The sequence below is a fragment of the Leptinotarsa decemlineata genome, unplaced genomic scaffold (genome assembly GCF_025532065.1).
Source record: "Leptinotarsa decemlineata unplaced genomic scaffold, Ldec_3_MD MMD2_tig00026282_RagTag_RagTag, whole genome shotgun sequence".
NCBI classification, from domain to species: Eukaryota; Metazoa; Arthropoda; class Insecta; order Coleoptera; family Chrysomelidae; genus Leptinotarsa; species Leptinotarsa decemlineata.
Window position 1 is genome coordinate 3,443,886 of NW_027412668.1, and position 18,306 is coordinate 3,462,191.

At 35.4% G+C, this 18,306-nt stretch overlaps 1 protein-coding gene across 1 annotated transcript; it reads right to left on the reverse strand.

Moving 5' to 3' along the window:
• Positions 1 to 3,262: 3,262 nt before the first annotated feature.
• LOC111508212 (cytosolic beta-glucosidase) lies at positions 3,263 to 17,653 on the reverse strand. The gene is made up of 9 exons (XM_023163649.2): positions 17,495 to 17,653; positions 16,593 to 16,862; positions 16,366 to 16,535; positions 11,129 to 11,386; positions 6,300 to 6,394; positions 4,978 to 5,277; positions 3,865 to 4,002; positions 3,469 to 3,572; positions 3,263 to 3,412 (listed from the first exon to the last, which is right to left on the reverse strand). The coding sequence occupies exons 1-9, from the start codon at positions 17,542 to 17,544 to the stop codon at positions 3,286 to 3,288; spliced, it is 1,512 nt and encodes a 503-aa protein (XP_023019417.2). The 5' UTR covers positions 17,545 to 17,653; the 3' UTR covers positions 3,263 to 3,285.
• Between the last annotated feature and the right edge of the window lie 653 nt (positions 17,654 to 18,306).

Consider the following 18,306-nt stretch of genomic DNA (forward strand, 5'->3'; position numbering starts at 1 on the left):
GGTTTTTATAATTCCGTAAATAGATCAACTTTGGGCTCGAATGCCAATCTTATTCCCATTCATGCATTTTTGGAGTTTCAATAATAATTGGGGCCGACTGTGAGCCTCAGATATCAATCAATCTTCACCAAAATATATTTGAAGTCCATCACTCAGAAACATATTGTTGTAAATTATTTTCTAAAACAAAATAAAGCCGGCCGCCGCTGACTTGGTCGAAGTCGACCTCAACTCGACTAGCGCTTCTCGAACGTTCTAGATGTCGCTTCAAAGACTTCCCTATCAGCTACCAGAGACTTCCGTTACGATATATAAACACTGCCAACAGGCAGATGGGGCAAGTTTAGTTAAAAGTGTGGTACGAAGTGATCTAACGAGGCGATAGGCCTGTTGGGATTTACACGTTAAAAGGTGAGACCTCGTTAATCCTTAGCTCGCACAAGTTTTGACTTCTGAGGGTTGTCGTTCGTAGGGGTGCGACAGCTGGTTAACGGAAAAACAGATTTTAAACAGATACAGACAGATAGACATTTGAGACACTGACCGAAGTTTCAGCTAAACTTCTATAAAAGATTATGCGAAAAGGAATAAAGTTCAATTGAAAGCAAGTCTTCACATGCTTCATTTTTTTGGAGGGGTTTCCTAGAAGAGACATTTTACGACAAATTTTAGATTTTTTCAACACGGAAACGATATACATGACTCAGTTTTCAAGTTATACCAAATGCATCACATTTTTCTAAAATATATTACTAGCCAAGAATATATGAGACTTGGGCAACACGACGAGGTGCTGAAGATTTATCGACCTCTTCTGAAAAAATTTTGACTCCTTTTGGAAATTCTCAGAAACGTTATCGAGAGCTCTCTATCTCATACAAATGTTCGCCGCCGGTATATTCTCTGCGAGCTCTCAGCGAAATCCCGTGAGGAAATTCTCAAACAATACCCTCTGGCGACTTATCTGCGAAATCTTGTGGCGGATTCTTTACAAAATTGTGGAAATATCTTTGGGAAATTCTCATCTACTGATCATGTCGATGTCTGTCAAGAATGCTGACTATGTAATCGCTCAGATTGTGCCTCTGGCGAGTTACGTGTGAAATTCTAAACTGATATTTTGCGAGTTCTTCGGGAAATGACGTCAACTATAGATTTCTTTGAAACAAACTGAATGAGCAGATTTCAGACTTCATTTGTAGATAACATTTCTGGTGAAAATCGTTGAGTCTGTCGGATAACTTGATTCGCCATCCTAAATCAATATTTGGCTCATAACATTGGTCTTTCATCAACAAAGTTCCTCACTTCTTGGGTAAAGTCACAAAGGTGACTTTATCGGAATTATGATTATCGACTGGCGCCCAACGTGGGGCTGCTTTTCACCATTTCAGTTTGTAACAGTGACGGCTCGTGCATTGGAGAACAGGGGAGGCTGAAGTCATAAAGACTATATACACAGAAAAGCACGCCGAAGGCGCGAACATTTTTTGGGGTACCGCACCTATTTAAAGCAAAATACGTAATATTTGCATAAATGCAAACAAAAATTGTGTAACGCCGAAAATTATACGTATAAAACCGACCATTAAAAAAAGGAAAAAGGGTTGTCTTTGAGTTATTTAATATAAATGAACTCTTCTCAGTCAATAAATAATAATACTTTTCTCTTGTAATATAACAGTTTTGTAAAAAATTGCTTCAAATATTTTATAAGCACAAGTACTTGATTATGCTTATCTTTGACATATCTAAAAACGATTGAAAGTTGTGATGTACAGGTAATATCGGTAGTTTCATCAATTTCCCATGCAAAAAAGAAACACTTTCAATCTCCTTGCTTATATTTTCCTTAATAATATATGCCACACTATAAGCTCATTTTGGATGGTTTTTGAGGTGCCCGAAAAAACGCTACCGTTTGAAAAAGTGCCAAATTGTGAATCATATTTGCCCCATAACATTCAAAGTTACTTGTAATTGCCGCGATTATTCGAATTTTCGGTTTCATCGTGTCCACGAAAAGCTAATTTTGGGGACCCAAATAAATCGTAATATTGATAAGTCTTTTTAAATTTAAATAAAGAAATTATGGCCTCTTTTTGAGCTGTATCTAAAGCTGATTCTATATTTTGTTTGCTTAACAATTTTAATTTACAAGACGAAAATATATGCTCCTTAGATTTAAAATGCCTTTCTGTAGAACGGGGTAAATTTTTTAAATCGAAGTATCCTATTTTAGACCACGTTTGGTATTCGGTTTGTACGGAAAATAAAACACAGGGCCAACAAAAAAGTTTTTCTCGTCGTTTAATGGAGCCGGTTAACTAATCGCATTTATCGTACCAACTCCTCGATTTTGTCGATTATCTGACGCTTTAAATGAAATCAAATTTGGTTAAGGCCTTCCCAGAGTTTTGATAATGTAAAATTTATAATAAGATAAAGACTTAAAATTATTTGTCAGAAACCAATCGCCTATATCGTCAGATTTTTTAATTTCGTCCAACTTATCCATAATAAATGGAAAAAAAAAACTTACCGAAAAGTGAAAACCTGAAAACCCCTTGAAATTGAAAGAAACGCTTCAAAAATATTACCAAAAAGCACTGCTATAATACAATACTGCCTGTTTTATACACAAATAACAAATATTACCAAGAAACACTAAAACGATTTACCGAAATTTTTTTTAGTCCCGGTCCGTCACGGCATCCCGTCCGAATAATTAAATAAAAAACAAACGCAGCCGTACACTAACGGAGACCAACTGGAGGCTAGCCTCCTCTAACGCTATAATTTCTGCAACTAAAAGTACAAATCAGAACGTATGTCGCTGGTTGGATCGGCCTCGCGAAGCTTGTGTCTTTTAAAACGGTCGGAGGCTTGACTCCCTTGCAACGTATGGCATTTATTATTTCGTGTTGATGGTTTAATCGTTATTCGTTCATGGGCGGTGCGTTTGAGGTTTGTTGATGCAGGACCCAGTGTGGTACGTACTACGTAGTGGGCGATAGTATTTTTTCGGGCATATTATGAATTTATATTAAAAATGAATGGTAAAGTAATGATACCCAAGCATTTTTGGAAAAAAATAATCATATTTATTTGTCAATTTCTCTCAATTTATTGCGACGAATAGCCTCAAATTTTATGGGGAGGCTAAGCCTCCCTTGCCTCCTCTGACGAGCCGCCGCTGGTTAGTAATCACTTCCTTGGAGAGGCCCCTGAAATATTCGGGGTAAGTATTCAAAGTAACAACTAATAGATATATCATTTATTTTCTTATTCACATCCTGACTCTATCAAACATCTTGTTTTGATAACTTTAGCAAGGTACTTAGAAGAATCTTTTGCTATCCTGCGTTTCTCTGGATCGCTCATATTGATGTAGTACATGCCCAGTTTAGCGCTGAAATCGAGATGTATTAGAATTATGAACAACAATTTCCATGTTAGTTTTCTCACTTGAATCCTTGATTCCATTCAAAGTTGTCGATAATACTCCATACGGTGTAGGAAGTCACATTTACTCCATCATAAATCGCGTCTACCATATGGCTCATGTAAGACTGAAAAAATTATCGAACATGGTGGACTTTAGATTTATAATTTCATAATAGTACGGTAAAATTAGGTCCTAAATTGAACATCATTGAACAATTGAACATCCAAAACTATCTATTAAAATAGTTCACTCTAATTTAGTAGAAAATTTTGGAGTTCATTAATATTTAGTTTTGAGTAAACGTTAAAACTGATCATACACAAATTTTTTTAGGAGTGGTATAAGCGGAACATTGGATCTTCAATCAAAGTTTTCCGGATAAGTCGATTTAAAAAATCTCTTGATATAGTGCTTACTTGCAGATAATCGATCCGATGCTGATCACGTAAGGTTCCAGTCGTATCAGAAACTCCGTTCTCTGTGATCACGATTTCTTTGTCTCCATATGTATGTTTAAGCCACCTCAAAAGTTTTCCGAAACCCCATGGAACAATCTGAAACAGTTGAGTTTGATTTCAAATTGCAAATTGTAATTGTAGCCACAAAGTAACTGAATGTCATTTAGTTCATTTAGAGGCAGATTTATAGATTTACAAGTTTTTGCATATGATCTTATCTTAGGATCCTTCAAATATCTTATACATCACCTACTTCCGGAGAAATATAAAGCTAAAACAAATAGAAGAATCGAAAAACCATATCCGACTTATTTTGATTTCTGTTGACAAATATTTGACATTTTGTTTGAAATAGCCCCATAGAAAAAAAATTGTGGAGTTAGGTCAGGCGATCTAGGTGGCCATTCAGTAAACCTACAACCCCCTTCCTATCCAGCGATAAGGGGAATTTTGATTTAACTTTTCACGATGCCTTCAGAAGATGTTAATCGATTGCCTCCATATTAATTCATTGAAAATTGTAGGAAATTTTCAGAATTGGTGTTGTTGAAAAAAGGAAAAGACCAATTAATAATTACGCAAGGTTTTTCTGAATAAATTCTGCTTCTTACATTTACTCATCTAGTTAGAATTTTCAGCGTAGGTACCAGCCGCAACTATTTTCTGGTGAAATCACTTTATTTGTTATAAAAGTAGATTCTTCAAAATGAAATATTCTTTAAAAAATGTCTGTAATTGAGGTATTCGGCCTGCTGGTCCATAAATAAAATTTCAAACGCTTTTCTTTGATCAACTTCTTCTAAAGTATGAAGAAGTTTTCGTTCAAAATGACTTTAATTTGTTTTTTAGACATCGCCTAAAATTCTCAAGTAAGTTCAATTCTCAAAATCTCATTTGGATCATTTCTGCAGCAATCTAATTTTGTCTGCTTATTTTAATTTTTTTTTACATTAGTATTCAAAAGAATGATTTGAGTATCTTCCATTGGACCTTCGAGTAACTTCTCTTTCATCAATTCGCATTAATATAAAGGGAATGAAGGAAATATAACAATAATGTCTAATATTGTACCTTGAACCAATCAATAGCAGCGGTTTTCCAAGTGGATTTTTGGTAAGAGTTCACACCAGAGTCTTCGTCCCAACTAACTCCTCCTACATGGTTTGGATCTTCGAGAGCACTGACCATATACGTGGTGTAATGATTCACAGCTAAAAAGTCGTAGGTTCCTTTGATCAATTCGATTTCTTCTTGAGAAAAAGCCGGCAATCGTGATTGCTTGAAACCCTGCGCTTTGCTGTATTTTGCAATGTTATCTATCATGATTTTGGGCCAATTTCCATAGACGATAGGATGGGCGTACATGCCATACTGCAAAAAATCAAAATAGTAATTCTATCTTAAACCAGGGAATAGCAAATGTCGCAGCATAGAAGTCGTTATAGTGTGTAGAAGCAAGATTCAAACATGTGAAACATGTGAAATTTCCTACCTGTATATAGGTACGCGTATTGCTTTTGTAGCATCTGACTCTGTGTTCTGTTTTATTTGTATTTTGTAGGGTTTATTAAACACAAACCTGGGTACAATTGCATCACTGGATGCCTGCAGCAGAGGTTGCCAAGTGAGCGCTTCTCGCCACAGGCTCAGCCTCAATTGCCCATTCATACCACAGCCATGTGCAATCGTAACATGGCCATTAAGGCAACCTCCTTAACGTACAGGTCCAGAGGGGACAGACCAGTAATTAATTCCATTGCCGCGGTTGGCGTTATTCTCATGGCTCCTGTGATGTTCAAACAAGCCAATCGTTGTATTTGATATAATTTTTGGATGGCCGTTGCTTGTAAAACTTTCGGGGGGAAGGGATCAATCCCCCTTGACCTCCTCTTGGCTACGGCCTTGTGCGTTTCCTACTTATCCGGTGGATAGATTTTGTGTTCAATTGTAAAGCAGGTCCGTTTAATTTTCACAAAATATCATTAATATGAGTTTATATAGTTTATGTAAAATGCGCCGTTCGGAAGCAAAGGCCAAGAAAACCTAGAGAGATAGAGAGAAAATAGTTTATATACTTATAATGCTTGTATCATTGTATAATCATTGTATATGGTTAATCTATATACAAAGGTATAATACAAAGCTAGTATTATTGTATATAAACTAGGTTAGTCTATATACAAAGCTTACATCTTTGTAACCTGACGTACGAGAAACTATATGTAGATGTCGCTGACTCCGTGGTACTTACGAATATGTAGGAACGTTTCATGCAAACAATGCAAACGGGCATACACACTAGTTATATGTCTATCTTTTTGATAAATGATGAAGTATGGAGCTCAACTTGCCTCCACACTTTCGAATATGAACGTGTGAAGTTATGTACTTACCACAAATTGTCTTTTAATTTCAGCAGCAATGGCATCTGCTTTACTATGTGTAGCAGGTTCGTACCAATCAGAATCGATGACAATGGTATTTCTGCCTAGATAGGAAAAAATCATTTGAGTTAAAAAACCACTCAATGATGAACCTCTTAGAGTACAGTGAAATTTCAAAAATTGAAGACTTTTATCAATTACATCAGATCAGGGCCGGATTTGGAAGCATAGAGGCCCTGATGGAGCAACGGAGATGTGGAGGCCCCAATCAGTAATTATTTTTCGGATTTTTTTTGCTCAATTTATTTGTTTTTAACTAATGGGTACAAATTCCACATTGAAAAAAATGCCATAGAAATGCTTGATCAAATAAAAAATTGATCGTAAATAGCAACTTGCAATCAGGGCTTTCTGATATATCGATAACAATATTATTGTGATTTGAAAGGGTTATATTTTTAGGAGTGATTAATTTTTTGGGAAAGAAAGTTTTTGGCTTTCTACTACTCCATCTGATACAAAAAAATGGATGAGAGAATCTTCCAAAGAAAGGAAGGATTATTCAATTTGAAAATAAGTAACTCTATACATGGATGTGTAGATCATGCAAAGAAGTAACTTTCAGACACAAACTGAAAGAAAGTCCTCCTGAAACAGCTACTTTCATATAAACATTGAATTACACGAAAGAAAAAATTCTTTCGAAACAAATACTTCTTTATGAACACTGAATTATACAGAAGATACTTTTCTCTATTCAGTTTGTATATCGAACATTCGTGGAGGAATAAGAATCAGATATCATTCACATGAGTTCTACTTTGAATGAATGGTAATAAATTGTACTCACATGGAACACTGTCACCCTAACTGGTATACACGTTTTTCGCCTTAAGACACTTGTCCTAAGGCTCTTCAGTACCAAATTGGATAACATTATAGAAAATACACACATTTCATTCATGAATTACGATTTTGAATGTCACGGAATAAGCTTGATCTGCTTATGTCATCGATGCCATCGTAATGACATTCATTCACCTATTTGATTTAATCACTCCTAAAAATATAACCCTTTCAAATCAAATAAGATTCCTCATGGCTAGGATTAAATCAAATAGGTGAATGAATGTCATTACGATGTCATCGATGACATAAGCAGATCAAGCTTATTCCGTGACATTCAAAATCGTAATTCATGAATGAAGTGTGTGTATTTTCTATAATGTTATCCAATTTGGTACTGAAGAGCCTTAGGGCAAGTGTCTTAAGGCGAAAAACGTGTATACCAGTTAGGGTGACAGTGTTCCATGTGAGTACAATTTATTACCATTCATTCAAAGTAGATCTCATGTGAATGATATCTGATTCTTATTCCTCCACGAATGTTCGATATGCAAACTGAATAGAGAAAAGTATCTTCTGTATAATTCAGTGTTCATATAGAAGTATTTGTTTCGAAAGAATTTTTTCTTTCGTGTAATTCAATGTTTATATGAAAGTAGCTGTTTCAGGAGGACTTTCTTTCAGTTTGTGTCTGAAAGTTACTTCTTTGCATGATCTACACATCCATGTATAGAGTTACTTATTTTCAAATTGAATAATCTTTCCTTTCTTTGGAAGATTCTCTCATCCATTTTTTTGTATCAGATGGAGTAGTAGAAAGCCAAAAACTTTCTTTCCCAAAAAAAATATTATTATGTTTGTGCAAGTAGTCTTATTGAAAGTGCAAAAAAAAGTTTGGGAGAAAAAAACGTAAATGTTGCCCACACGTCAAAATTTGTATATTTTTTATTTTTATTGTGGGAGCCCCTCGCCTGTTGAAGCCCCGGGGCTGTTGCCCCTCCTACCCTCTCCAGAATCCGGCCCTGCATCAGATCAAAACAAAAATCTTATGAAAAGCAACCATCAGCAAAAATAAGATTGAAGTAAATCAAATATCATTTTCAGATCCATTGCAAGTTAACCGAAAATTTGAAACTCAAAAACCTAGGTGTTTATTTTGTTTGTTATTTAAAGAAGCCACGATGAAACTAAATAGTTGAAATCAAGTCATATCGCAAATGAAACTTCGAAAATATTTTGACAGGTCCAGTGTCGGACTTGAAAAAACCTTTTGATCATATTGATGATTTTCAAAGTCGAGGAAAAAAGAACTGTACAAATGGAAATGAATGGAAATAGGGGATTCATAGGTATCCAAAGCATAATAATAATAATAAAGTATTGCACAAAGTAAACCGTTATAATATAGAAGTATCATAAGCTAACCTAAATAATGTACAGCAAAGTGAGGAAACCTGTAAGAAATCAAATTCTTGTATAGGTTGAAAAAATGCAGGGTAACAAGTATAAATAGTAGATTTGATACATAAGCATTATTCCAAATCTCTACAATGATTCATGAAAATAAATTTAAAAAATACATTAAAAAATACAAGAGGTAAAAATGAAAAATATAAATAGTGTTTTAGAGAGTAATTTTCACATATTAACACATGCATGGACAATGCAATTTATCTCAGAAAATATTTATCATGGAATGGGTTTACTGTTGACCGAAGTACTATATTATGAAGGGATTTTCAATTTGTAGATCTATATCAACCCTCGAGGTCGATTTGATATAACCTGTCAACTTATTTTTGAATCGTTCGATATTTTTCTTTTCTGAGATATATTGCGGAAGGCGCCCGTAAAGTTTCGGGCTCAAACATTTAAAATTCTTCTGCCCAATAGACTTTTAAGCTGGAGGAGGCAATTAAGTATTGTGTTTACTGTCTTGTGTTATAGTGGTATTCATTAGTTATCAGAGTGGATTTAGTTTTATGCTGTTCAACATTCAAATTGAAAAAAAAATAGCTGTCTCGGGTCTAACATTTCAGTTTCAGAGGCCTGAAGAGTATCGGATTGTTTTACAGAATAAAATGTTGATAATTTTGTTCTGTACTATCACTAAATTATTAATAATAGTTTTTCCTACTGTCCCCTAAACTACTATTCTATAATCTATATGCGATTCCACTAATGCGGTATGCAGGGTGTAACTGAATAGGTGTAAAACATTCAAGGAGGTGATTCTTCATCGAAAAAAAGATAGGATCTTTCATATAAAAGAACTTCATTGGAGCATGCCTTGTTAAGATACAGCCCCTTGAAGGGGGTACATAAAATTTGTATAACATTTTTTTCACAAGCACTGAATAAGTTACAATATTGAAATCAACCTGACGTTTTGTACTACAAAAAAGACACTAACCAGTAATTTATTTGGTTCACCCCATGGTTGTGAGAGGTGGAAAACGCAACCCCTAAAATTTATTTCCAAAGTAACTTTTTGTCTTATTATTTGTTTACCATTTAAAAATTTATTTCCGATAGCCTGTTTCATTCTAAACAAAAAATGTCTCTTGGGTTTTTTGCCCAAAATAAACCAGTTCGCAGCAAAAAATTATTTTACGAACAACGACAGAGATACATCGTCATAAATGCGAAAATACGAAACTAATCTATCTAGTAGGTCGCTATTAGCGATAGTGACAATTAAATTGGTATGACGCTGTCAGTTTGTGAATTTTCGAAATTGAATTAATACTAATTATGTTTTGTTCTTAATTTGTTACTTTAATAATTCACTTATTATTAAAATGGCATAAATTTTTAAATGGTAAACAAATAATAAGATAAAAAGTTACATTGGAAATAAATTTTAGGGGTTGCGTTTTCCACCCCTTACAACCATGGGGCAAACCAAATAAATTACTGGCTAAGTGTCTTTTTGGTAGTACGTCTGGTCAATTTCAATATTGTAACTTTTTTAGTGCTTATGAAAGAAATTGTTATACAAATTTTATGTACCCCCTTTAAGGGGCTGTATCTTAACAAGGGATGCTCCAATGAAATTTCTATCTTTTTTTCGATGAAGAATCACCTCCTCAAATGTTTTACACTTATTCAGTTACACCCTACATACTGTTTTCAGTTGGATTATGTTTGAAATATATCTAAGGTTTTTCAGTTTGTAAATTAAAAAAACTTAGTTTTTTGATCACATACGGGACACGCTTATTCCACTTGAGGTGAATGTCAATAAGCACACCTAGATATTTAAATTCATTGAAAAATCATCAGAAATTTTTAAAGCAGTGAAGGATGGATGATGGAAGTAACAATGTTTTGCTATGGTTTATCCCTTTCTACTAGTTCTTTCAAAGTGTTGCATTCTTGGGCTGAGTAAAAGATTGCTGTATCATATGCATACGTGATTATTTCTCCTTTGATATTGACTTCAAATATCATAGAAATCTTTTATTCGTTTGAAAGACCTATTGATGCCATTATGTGTAGAATATTACATAGTTCAAATGTCCGTCACGGCTTTTCTGGGTGGAGCGCATCTAAAACGTCCAATTTTCCACAATTCTGACGCTTAAATCAGACTGAATTTGACCGATGGCCATGAGTTATGTTGACTTTCAGGACCGCTGTGGTTTTCGACTAATTTGCATACATCTGCGACTTGAGAAAACCCCCCAAGAAAAACTTTAACGGGGTCAAACCATATTATCTAATTCCAGCCAAAGGAAGTTGGTAATCATCGACCGTGTTGACACTGGCCAACGTCGTTCTCAAAGAAATACGGACCAATGATGCCGCCAGCCCAAAATCTACACCACACAGTGACCACATCAAACGTCGTTGTCTATGGTCATTCACTTTCAGTTCCTGGGTCAGTTAAATGTTGTACGGGTGTAGACCCAAGTCACGATACAAAATTCGCCAAGTTTTGGTCCCTCAGAGTATCTTACCACAACTATAACAAAATGAAATAAACTTACTTTTGAGCTTGGATCTGAACTCCTTATCAAAAACATGCCAAGCCTTTGCATGCGCCAGCAGAACATGTCGTGCACAGAGGTATTCTCCGACTCCTGGTGACACTACTCCTGGAGCAAAAACCCCCAACCCGTATCCAGCATGGCAGATCTGTTTGGGTTCATTGATAGTTACCCAAGATTGGACGTACTTTCCAAATTTTTCATAGCAGAGTCGAGCGTAGTCTACAAACCAGTCGACTACTTTGGGGTTCTGCCAACCTGAAATGAATAGACAAAGATTTGAGATCAGTCACATTGAGCTAGAAAACAAGGATTTCCTTTACGAATGTTCGGTAGGGAAAGTAATTGTTCCAGGTAGACTATTTTTCCTAGTTTGTATCTGTCGAAATTTCAAATAATTTCTAGATTGAAGTCGTACTTTCGAGATTAAACTCAAAGTTTCGAGTTTCATAGTCGTAATTTTCAAGAAAAGAATGATAAGTGAATGATCCCTGCAGTTTTTTACAGTCATAAAGCAATGTGTTCCCCTTACTGTCGAAACTTGGATAATTTCTAGATTGAAGTCGTACTTTCGAGATTAAACTCAAAATTTCGAGTTTCATAGTCGTAATTTTTAAGAAACGAATGATAAGTGAATGATCCCTGCAGTTTTTCACAGTCATAAAGCAATGTGTTCCCCTTACTGCTGAAACTTCGAATAATTTCTAGACTGAAGTCGTAATTTCGAGATTAAACTCAAAATTTCGAGTTTTATAGTCGTAATTTACAAGAAACGAATGATAAGTCAATGGTCTCTGGAGTTTTTCACAGTCATAAAGCAATGTGTTCCCCTTACTGCCGAAACTTCGAATAATTTCTAGATTGAAGTCGTACTTTCGAGATTAAACTCAAAATTTCGAGTTTCATAGTCGTAATTTTCAAGAAACGAATGATAAGTGAATGATCCCTGCAGTTTTTTACAGTCATAAAACTGTCGAAACTTCGAATAATTTCTAGATTGAAGTCGTACTTTCGAGATTAAACTCAAAATTTCGAGTTTCATAGTCGTAATTTTCAAGAAACGAATGATAAGTGAATGATCCCTGCAGTTTTTTACAGTCATAAAACTGTCGAAACTTCGAATAATTTCTAGATTGAAGTCGTACTTTCGAGATTAAACTCAAAATTTCGAGTTTCATAGTCGTAATTTTTAAGAAACGAATGATAAGTGAATGATCCCTGCAGTTTTTCACAGTCATAAAGCAATGTGTTCCCCTTACTGCCGAAACTTCGAATAATTTCTAGATTGAAGTCGTACTTTCGAGATTAAACTCAAAATTTCGAGTTTCATAGTCGTAATTTTTAAGAAACGAATGATAAGTGAATGATCCCTGCAGTTTTTTACAGTCATAAAACTGTCGAAACTTCGAATAATTTCTAGATTGAAGTCGTACTTTCGAGATTAAACTCAAAATTTCGAGTTTCATAGTCGTAATTTTCAAGAAACGAATGATAAGTGAATGATCCCTGCAGTTTTTTACAGTCATAAAACTGTCGAAACTTCGAATAATTTCTAGATTGAAGTCGTACTTTCGAGATTAAACTCAAAATTTCGAGTTTCATAGTCGTAATTTTTAAGAAACGAATGATAAGTGAATGATCCCTGCAGTTTTTCACAGTCATAAAGCAATGTGTTCCCCTTACTGCTGAAACTTCGAATAATTTCTAGACTGAAGTCGTAATTTCGAGATTAAACTCAAAATTTCGAGTTTTATAGTCGTAATTTACAAGAAACGAATGATAAGTCAATGGTCTCTGGAGTTTTTCACAGTCATAAAGCAATGTGTTCCCCTTACTGCTGAAACTTCGAATAATTTCTAGACTGAAGTCGTAATTTCGAGATTAAACTCAAAATTTCGAGTTTCATAGTCGTAATTTACAAGAAACGAATGATAAGTCAATGGTCTCTGGAGTTTTTCACAGTCATAAAGCAATGTGTTCCCCTTACTGCCGAAACTTCGAATAATTTCTAGATTGAAGTCGTACTTTCGAGATTAAACTCAAAATTTCGAGTTTCATAGTCGTAATTTTCAAGAAAAGAATGATAAGTGAATGATCCCTGCAGTTTTTCACAGTCATAAAGCAATGTGTTCCCCTTACTGTCGAAACTTGAATAATTTCTAGATTGAAGTCGTACTTTCGAGATTAAACTCAAAATTTCGAGTTTCATAGTCGTAATTTACAAGAAAGGAATGATAAGTGAATGATCCCTGCAGTTTTTCACAGTCATAAAGCAATGTGTTCCCTTACTGTAAAAACTTCGAATAATTTCTAGATTGAAGTCGTACTTTCGAGATAAAACTCAAAATTTCGAGTTTCATAGTCGTAATTTACAAGAAACGAATAATAAGTGAATGGTCTCTGCAGTTTTTTACAGTCATAAAGCAATGTGTTCCCCTTTCTGTCGAAACTTCGAATAATTTCTAGATTGAAGTCGTACTTTCGAAATTAAACTTAAAATTTTGAGTTTCATAGTCGTAATTTACAAGAAAGGAATGATAAGTGAATGATCCCTGCAGTTTTTCACAGTCATAAAGCAATGTGTTCCCCTTACTGTCGAAACTTGAATAATTTCTAGATTGAAGTCGTACTTTCGAGATAAAACTCAAAATTTCGAGTTTCATAGTCGTAATTTACAAGAAACGAATAATAAGTGAATGGTCTCTGCAGTTTTTTACAGTCATAAAGCAATGTGTTCCCCTTTCTGTCGAAACTTCGAATAATTTCTAGATTGAAGTCGTACTTTCGAAATTAAACTTAAAATTTTGAGTTTCATAGTCGTAATTTACAAGAAAGGAATGATAAGTGAATGATCCCTGCAGTTTTTCACAGTCATAAAGCAATGTGTTCCCCTTTCTGTCGAAACTTCGAATAATTTCTAGATTGAAGTCGTAATTTCGACATTAAACTCAAAATTTCGAGTTTCATAGTCGTAATTTACAAGAAACGAATGATAAGTGAATGATCCCGGCAGTTTTTCACAGTCATAAAACAATGTGGTCCCCTTATTTCGAAGCTGGCAACATTGTTTCGTATAAGAAAATGGTTGAAACTTTCGTGGCCAAGGTTTTCAGTGTCACTATTTTTCAGGTTTGAAGTCTGTCGGTTTTTCGAAATTTCTTCCTAACGTTTCGATGTCGCGAGCGGCTAGCTTCTCCAGAGCTTTATACATCGGAAATAATCCGATGACTGGATATTAATTACGACTACGTACATCGTATTTATCTTGACTCAGATAATTTGCACCTGTAACTGGGTTAGTCAAATCCGTAGAAATGGAAGAACTGCTAGACCCTTCAAAATACCGCAAACTCAAACGGGACCAAACACTAGGTCGAGGAACATTAACAAAAACAATCAATCTTCCTCACTGCCGGAAAACGTACAGAGAACCATTCTCAGAACCGAAGCCGCTCCACCCAGGCTCTACCGTCTTCCGAAGGTACATGAAACCAACATGCCACTGAGACCAATAGTAAGTGTCTCAGGCTCGCTGACCTACCACCTGGCGAAGCATCTGGCCTCGCTCCTCCAGCCTCATGTGAAGAAAACAAACTTTTACGTCAAGGATTCGACAGACTTTTTTGCTAAAATTAGAGACTCAACTCTGGAGCCGACAGATATCCTGGTAGCTTCGATGTTGTGTCTTTGTTTACCAATGTCCCACTGGAAGACTCTCTGAGGGGGCTACTCTACTTGGTTCCGAGTAATATCGTCGGGCTCTGGAGGGGTAGCTTCTATTAGCAACTAGATGACGTGGCGATGGGAAATGCACTCAGCCCAGTGATAGCTAAAGACTTCATGGAACGTATTGAAGAGAAAGCAATCGACACCTTTGATTCGAAACCGTCCTTGTGGTTACCATACGTGGATAACACCTTCGTCATTTGGAAACATGAAAGTGACGCTCCAAACCTTTTCCTAGACCTAGAATGTTCAACACCTCAGCATCAAGTTAACCATGGAGACTGAACAGGACCAGTGGATAGCATTCCTAACCTAACCTGGCCCACAAAGTGTATCGAAACCCACGCACACAGATAGATACCTGCACGCACTATCCAATCACTATACTAGTCAAAAGAGAGAAGTTGTGTATACTCTGAACGGACTAGAAGAATATGTGAACCAGAGATCAACAATGCCATGAAACTGAAGAGTTTCAAGGTTCAAAACGAGGAGGAAGCTGAGATGGCTGCACGTGCATATCTACCATATATCCCTAGGGTCACAAACAGAATTGGAGAGGCCCACTATCAGCAGCAGGGGTATATCGCATACCATGCACTTGTGGAAAGGTATACATCGGAACCACCAAAAGATCTTTGGTAACAAGGCAGTGCAAACTGCAGACACTCAGTGAAGAAAACCACAGGATTCTGTTTGAAAATACGAAGCTCATTGCTCCCAACCATAGATACTCTAGCCAACTGGAAAGGAAGGCAATGGAGATCCACAAACACAAATGTTCTTGACAGTTTACCTAATCTAAGTACAGGTATCAGCACACCAAACTACTTGAGTCAACATACGCAGCCGTAATATCCAATCATTGGAAAGCGAAACGTCAGGAAGACATTTCAAAAATCTACGGCCTTTAAACCCAAAGAATAGTGACACTGAATGTTTCATATGATCAAACATTTTATAGCAAATGCTTGCTTTGACATTATTATTATTAACGTCCGAAAAGGAGCAAATATCGATAGATTCAACTCCGCGAACCCTCAGACTTCACCCAGACTATTCTGTAAATGTGGTTGTTCTGATTATGGAAGTCCTTATAAATTTTCAACTTCTTTATTTTTATACAAAAAAATTTATTATCGACACATCTTCGTGGGGAATTTATTTTGGAATTATTTGCTTTCTTCCTTCCTTTGGAAGATTCCCACATTTTTTGTATAAAGATGGGGAAGTAGAAATCCAAAACATTTTTTTCAAATGAATATCTCCTCAAAATATATTCCTTTCAATTCAAATCCTAATATCTATAGAGATGTAATATCGCTGTTGCGGTTTCCTTTTTTTGAGTGTCATTGATCTTGATTAGATATTTGACACTTGTGAACTTTATTTGAAATTGTGTTACATTTTCAAGTAGGTTGATATAATTTGATAAAGAAATGACGTTAATTCGAAGAAGCATCAGATTGTGATCTCATTGAGTTATCTTATCCTCTCAAGCTGTTCCTTACCTCCTTGCTTTTCCAGAGCAGTTGGTATGTCCCAGTGGTGCAGAGTTACCATAGCTTGTATTCCTTTAGATTCTAGTTCCTCAAATAAGTTCACGTAATAGTCTATTCCGGCTTGGTTTATTTTCTTAAGTGTTCCATCGGGTAGAATCCTGGACCAGGCAATGGAAAACCTGAAAACGACCACACATAACTAACAAGTCAGACTAAAAGATTCACACAAATTCTACCTGTAATAATTTACTCCCACTTCTTTCATTGCGGCAACGTCCTGCTTGTAGAAGTGGTAAGAATCACTAGCGACATCTCCGTTAGTATGATCTGACACTCTGGAAGGATTATCGTGGATGAATGTATCCCATACCTGCTCTCCTTTACCGTCGAGGTTCCAGGCGCCCTCAATTTGATAAGCAGCAGTTGCTACTCCAACTGCAATATGTTTAGGAAGGATTCGTTTAGTTATTGTGTAGTTGGCGAATTCGTCGTCACCATCTGCCAGACTGAAAATGGAAATGTTTCGGTTAATTGCCTTGAGCTTGGAGAAAAAAAAGATAATGGATTTCAGAAGAATATTTTATCCAGTTCATGAAGACAGGAACATGTGACGTACCGAAGGCACAACAATAATGATCTGATCAGAATGCAGAACAGCAGTTGAAATAAACACATTGTCTTCTCCAGAGAAAAGGCTAAATTTTAAGACCACAATCGGTTATCTTCAAATTTCTTTCACCTAACGAGCCTTTCATCAGTATCAATATCCAACCATTTTAGACACACAATTCTTGGGCATTTATTTAGATGAGTAAAAGGGTCCCAACTAGTACTTGTGATGCACAGTTTGGAACCTTTGGTGTAGTAATGAATATTACTGGAGTTTTATCCCAACACCAAACCGTTAGTTTAACACCTCTACACGTGTTTCGATCACCAAGAGATCATCTTCAAGAGGAAGATAAAACTTCAGTTTTCAACATCAGCTTGAAATAAAATAGTTTTGACTCATCGTTGATCATCTATCCACCAGTTCATTTTTGAAAATTGAATATTTGATTCATCAAAATATGTCGACTTTTGACATTATACTCGTATCTTTCAGAAAGACAAATCGGAAAAATTTCGAAAAACTCACCATGAAGGTAGTGATAGACACACTACAACTAACAAGTGAAAAAGTTCCATTTCTGATAACCTCTAGGGAACTACTGGCGAATCTAAAAACAGAGAGATATTTATACGAAGAAACAAAAAACATTCCACTTGAACTGAGATGGATAGATATGAATTACACAGAAAAACAAAGTAATTGAGATGATCAGCCCAATAATCATATTTATTTTATTATCTGTCAAAAATCTGTAAAATTTCAGTTACGATATCATTTTTCTTTTTGATAAAAGTTCAATCGTTTGCAAGTGTAGATATTTTTTTTTCTATCGGCTCTTCAATTATACTTTTTAATATTCGTATTACTTATCTCAGGTTGAATAACTCTAGAAGAAATTAAATCAATCCTGTGATGTGTCTGTCCTCTTTGAAACGAATTCTAATAACTTCTTCAGATTGGCCAACATACTTTTGTCTCAATGCAAACAATTTGTTTCGTAAATCCTGGATTACTTAGTTTTTGAACTTATTTCGTTTCAGATTGTCTGCCTAACACTTGTTGAGCAGTGATAAGTTAGAGTTCTAGAGTTTTTTCTTTGTAAAGTTTCCCTTCTCTCAAAATTTTTCATTTTCATTCCTTGAATGGATAGTTTTTTCAGTCATTGCCTTGTTATTGTTCAGGAGCATTAAGTCGTTTTCCATGCAGTTATTTTTCCGGACCCTTATAATTGTAGTTTTTAAACTACTTTTAAAAAACGTTTTTGATTGAAGTTTTTATTAATTCCTTATTTTATTTTCTAAACAAAACCATCTAAACAAACACATCTCCTAGCGACA

What these genes read in the sequence shown, in the direction of transcription:
- LOC111508212 (XM_023163649.2), bottom strand. Translation starts at nt 17,544, where the DNA reads ATGGAACTTTTTCACTTGTTAGTTGTAGTGTGTCTATCACTACCTTCA. An exon ending in CTGCTATTGATTGGTTCAAG is followed by an intron (nt 4,003 to 4,977) that starts GTACAATATTAG and finishes CAACTGTTTCAG; the next exon opens with ATTGTTCCATGGGGTTTCGG. An exon ending in GAATGGAATCAAGGATTCAA is followed by an intron (nt 3,413 to 3,468) that starts GTGAGAAAACTA and finishes TCTCGATTTCAG; the next exon opens with CGCTAAACTGGGCATGTACT.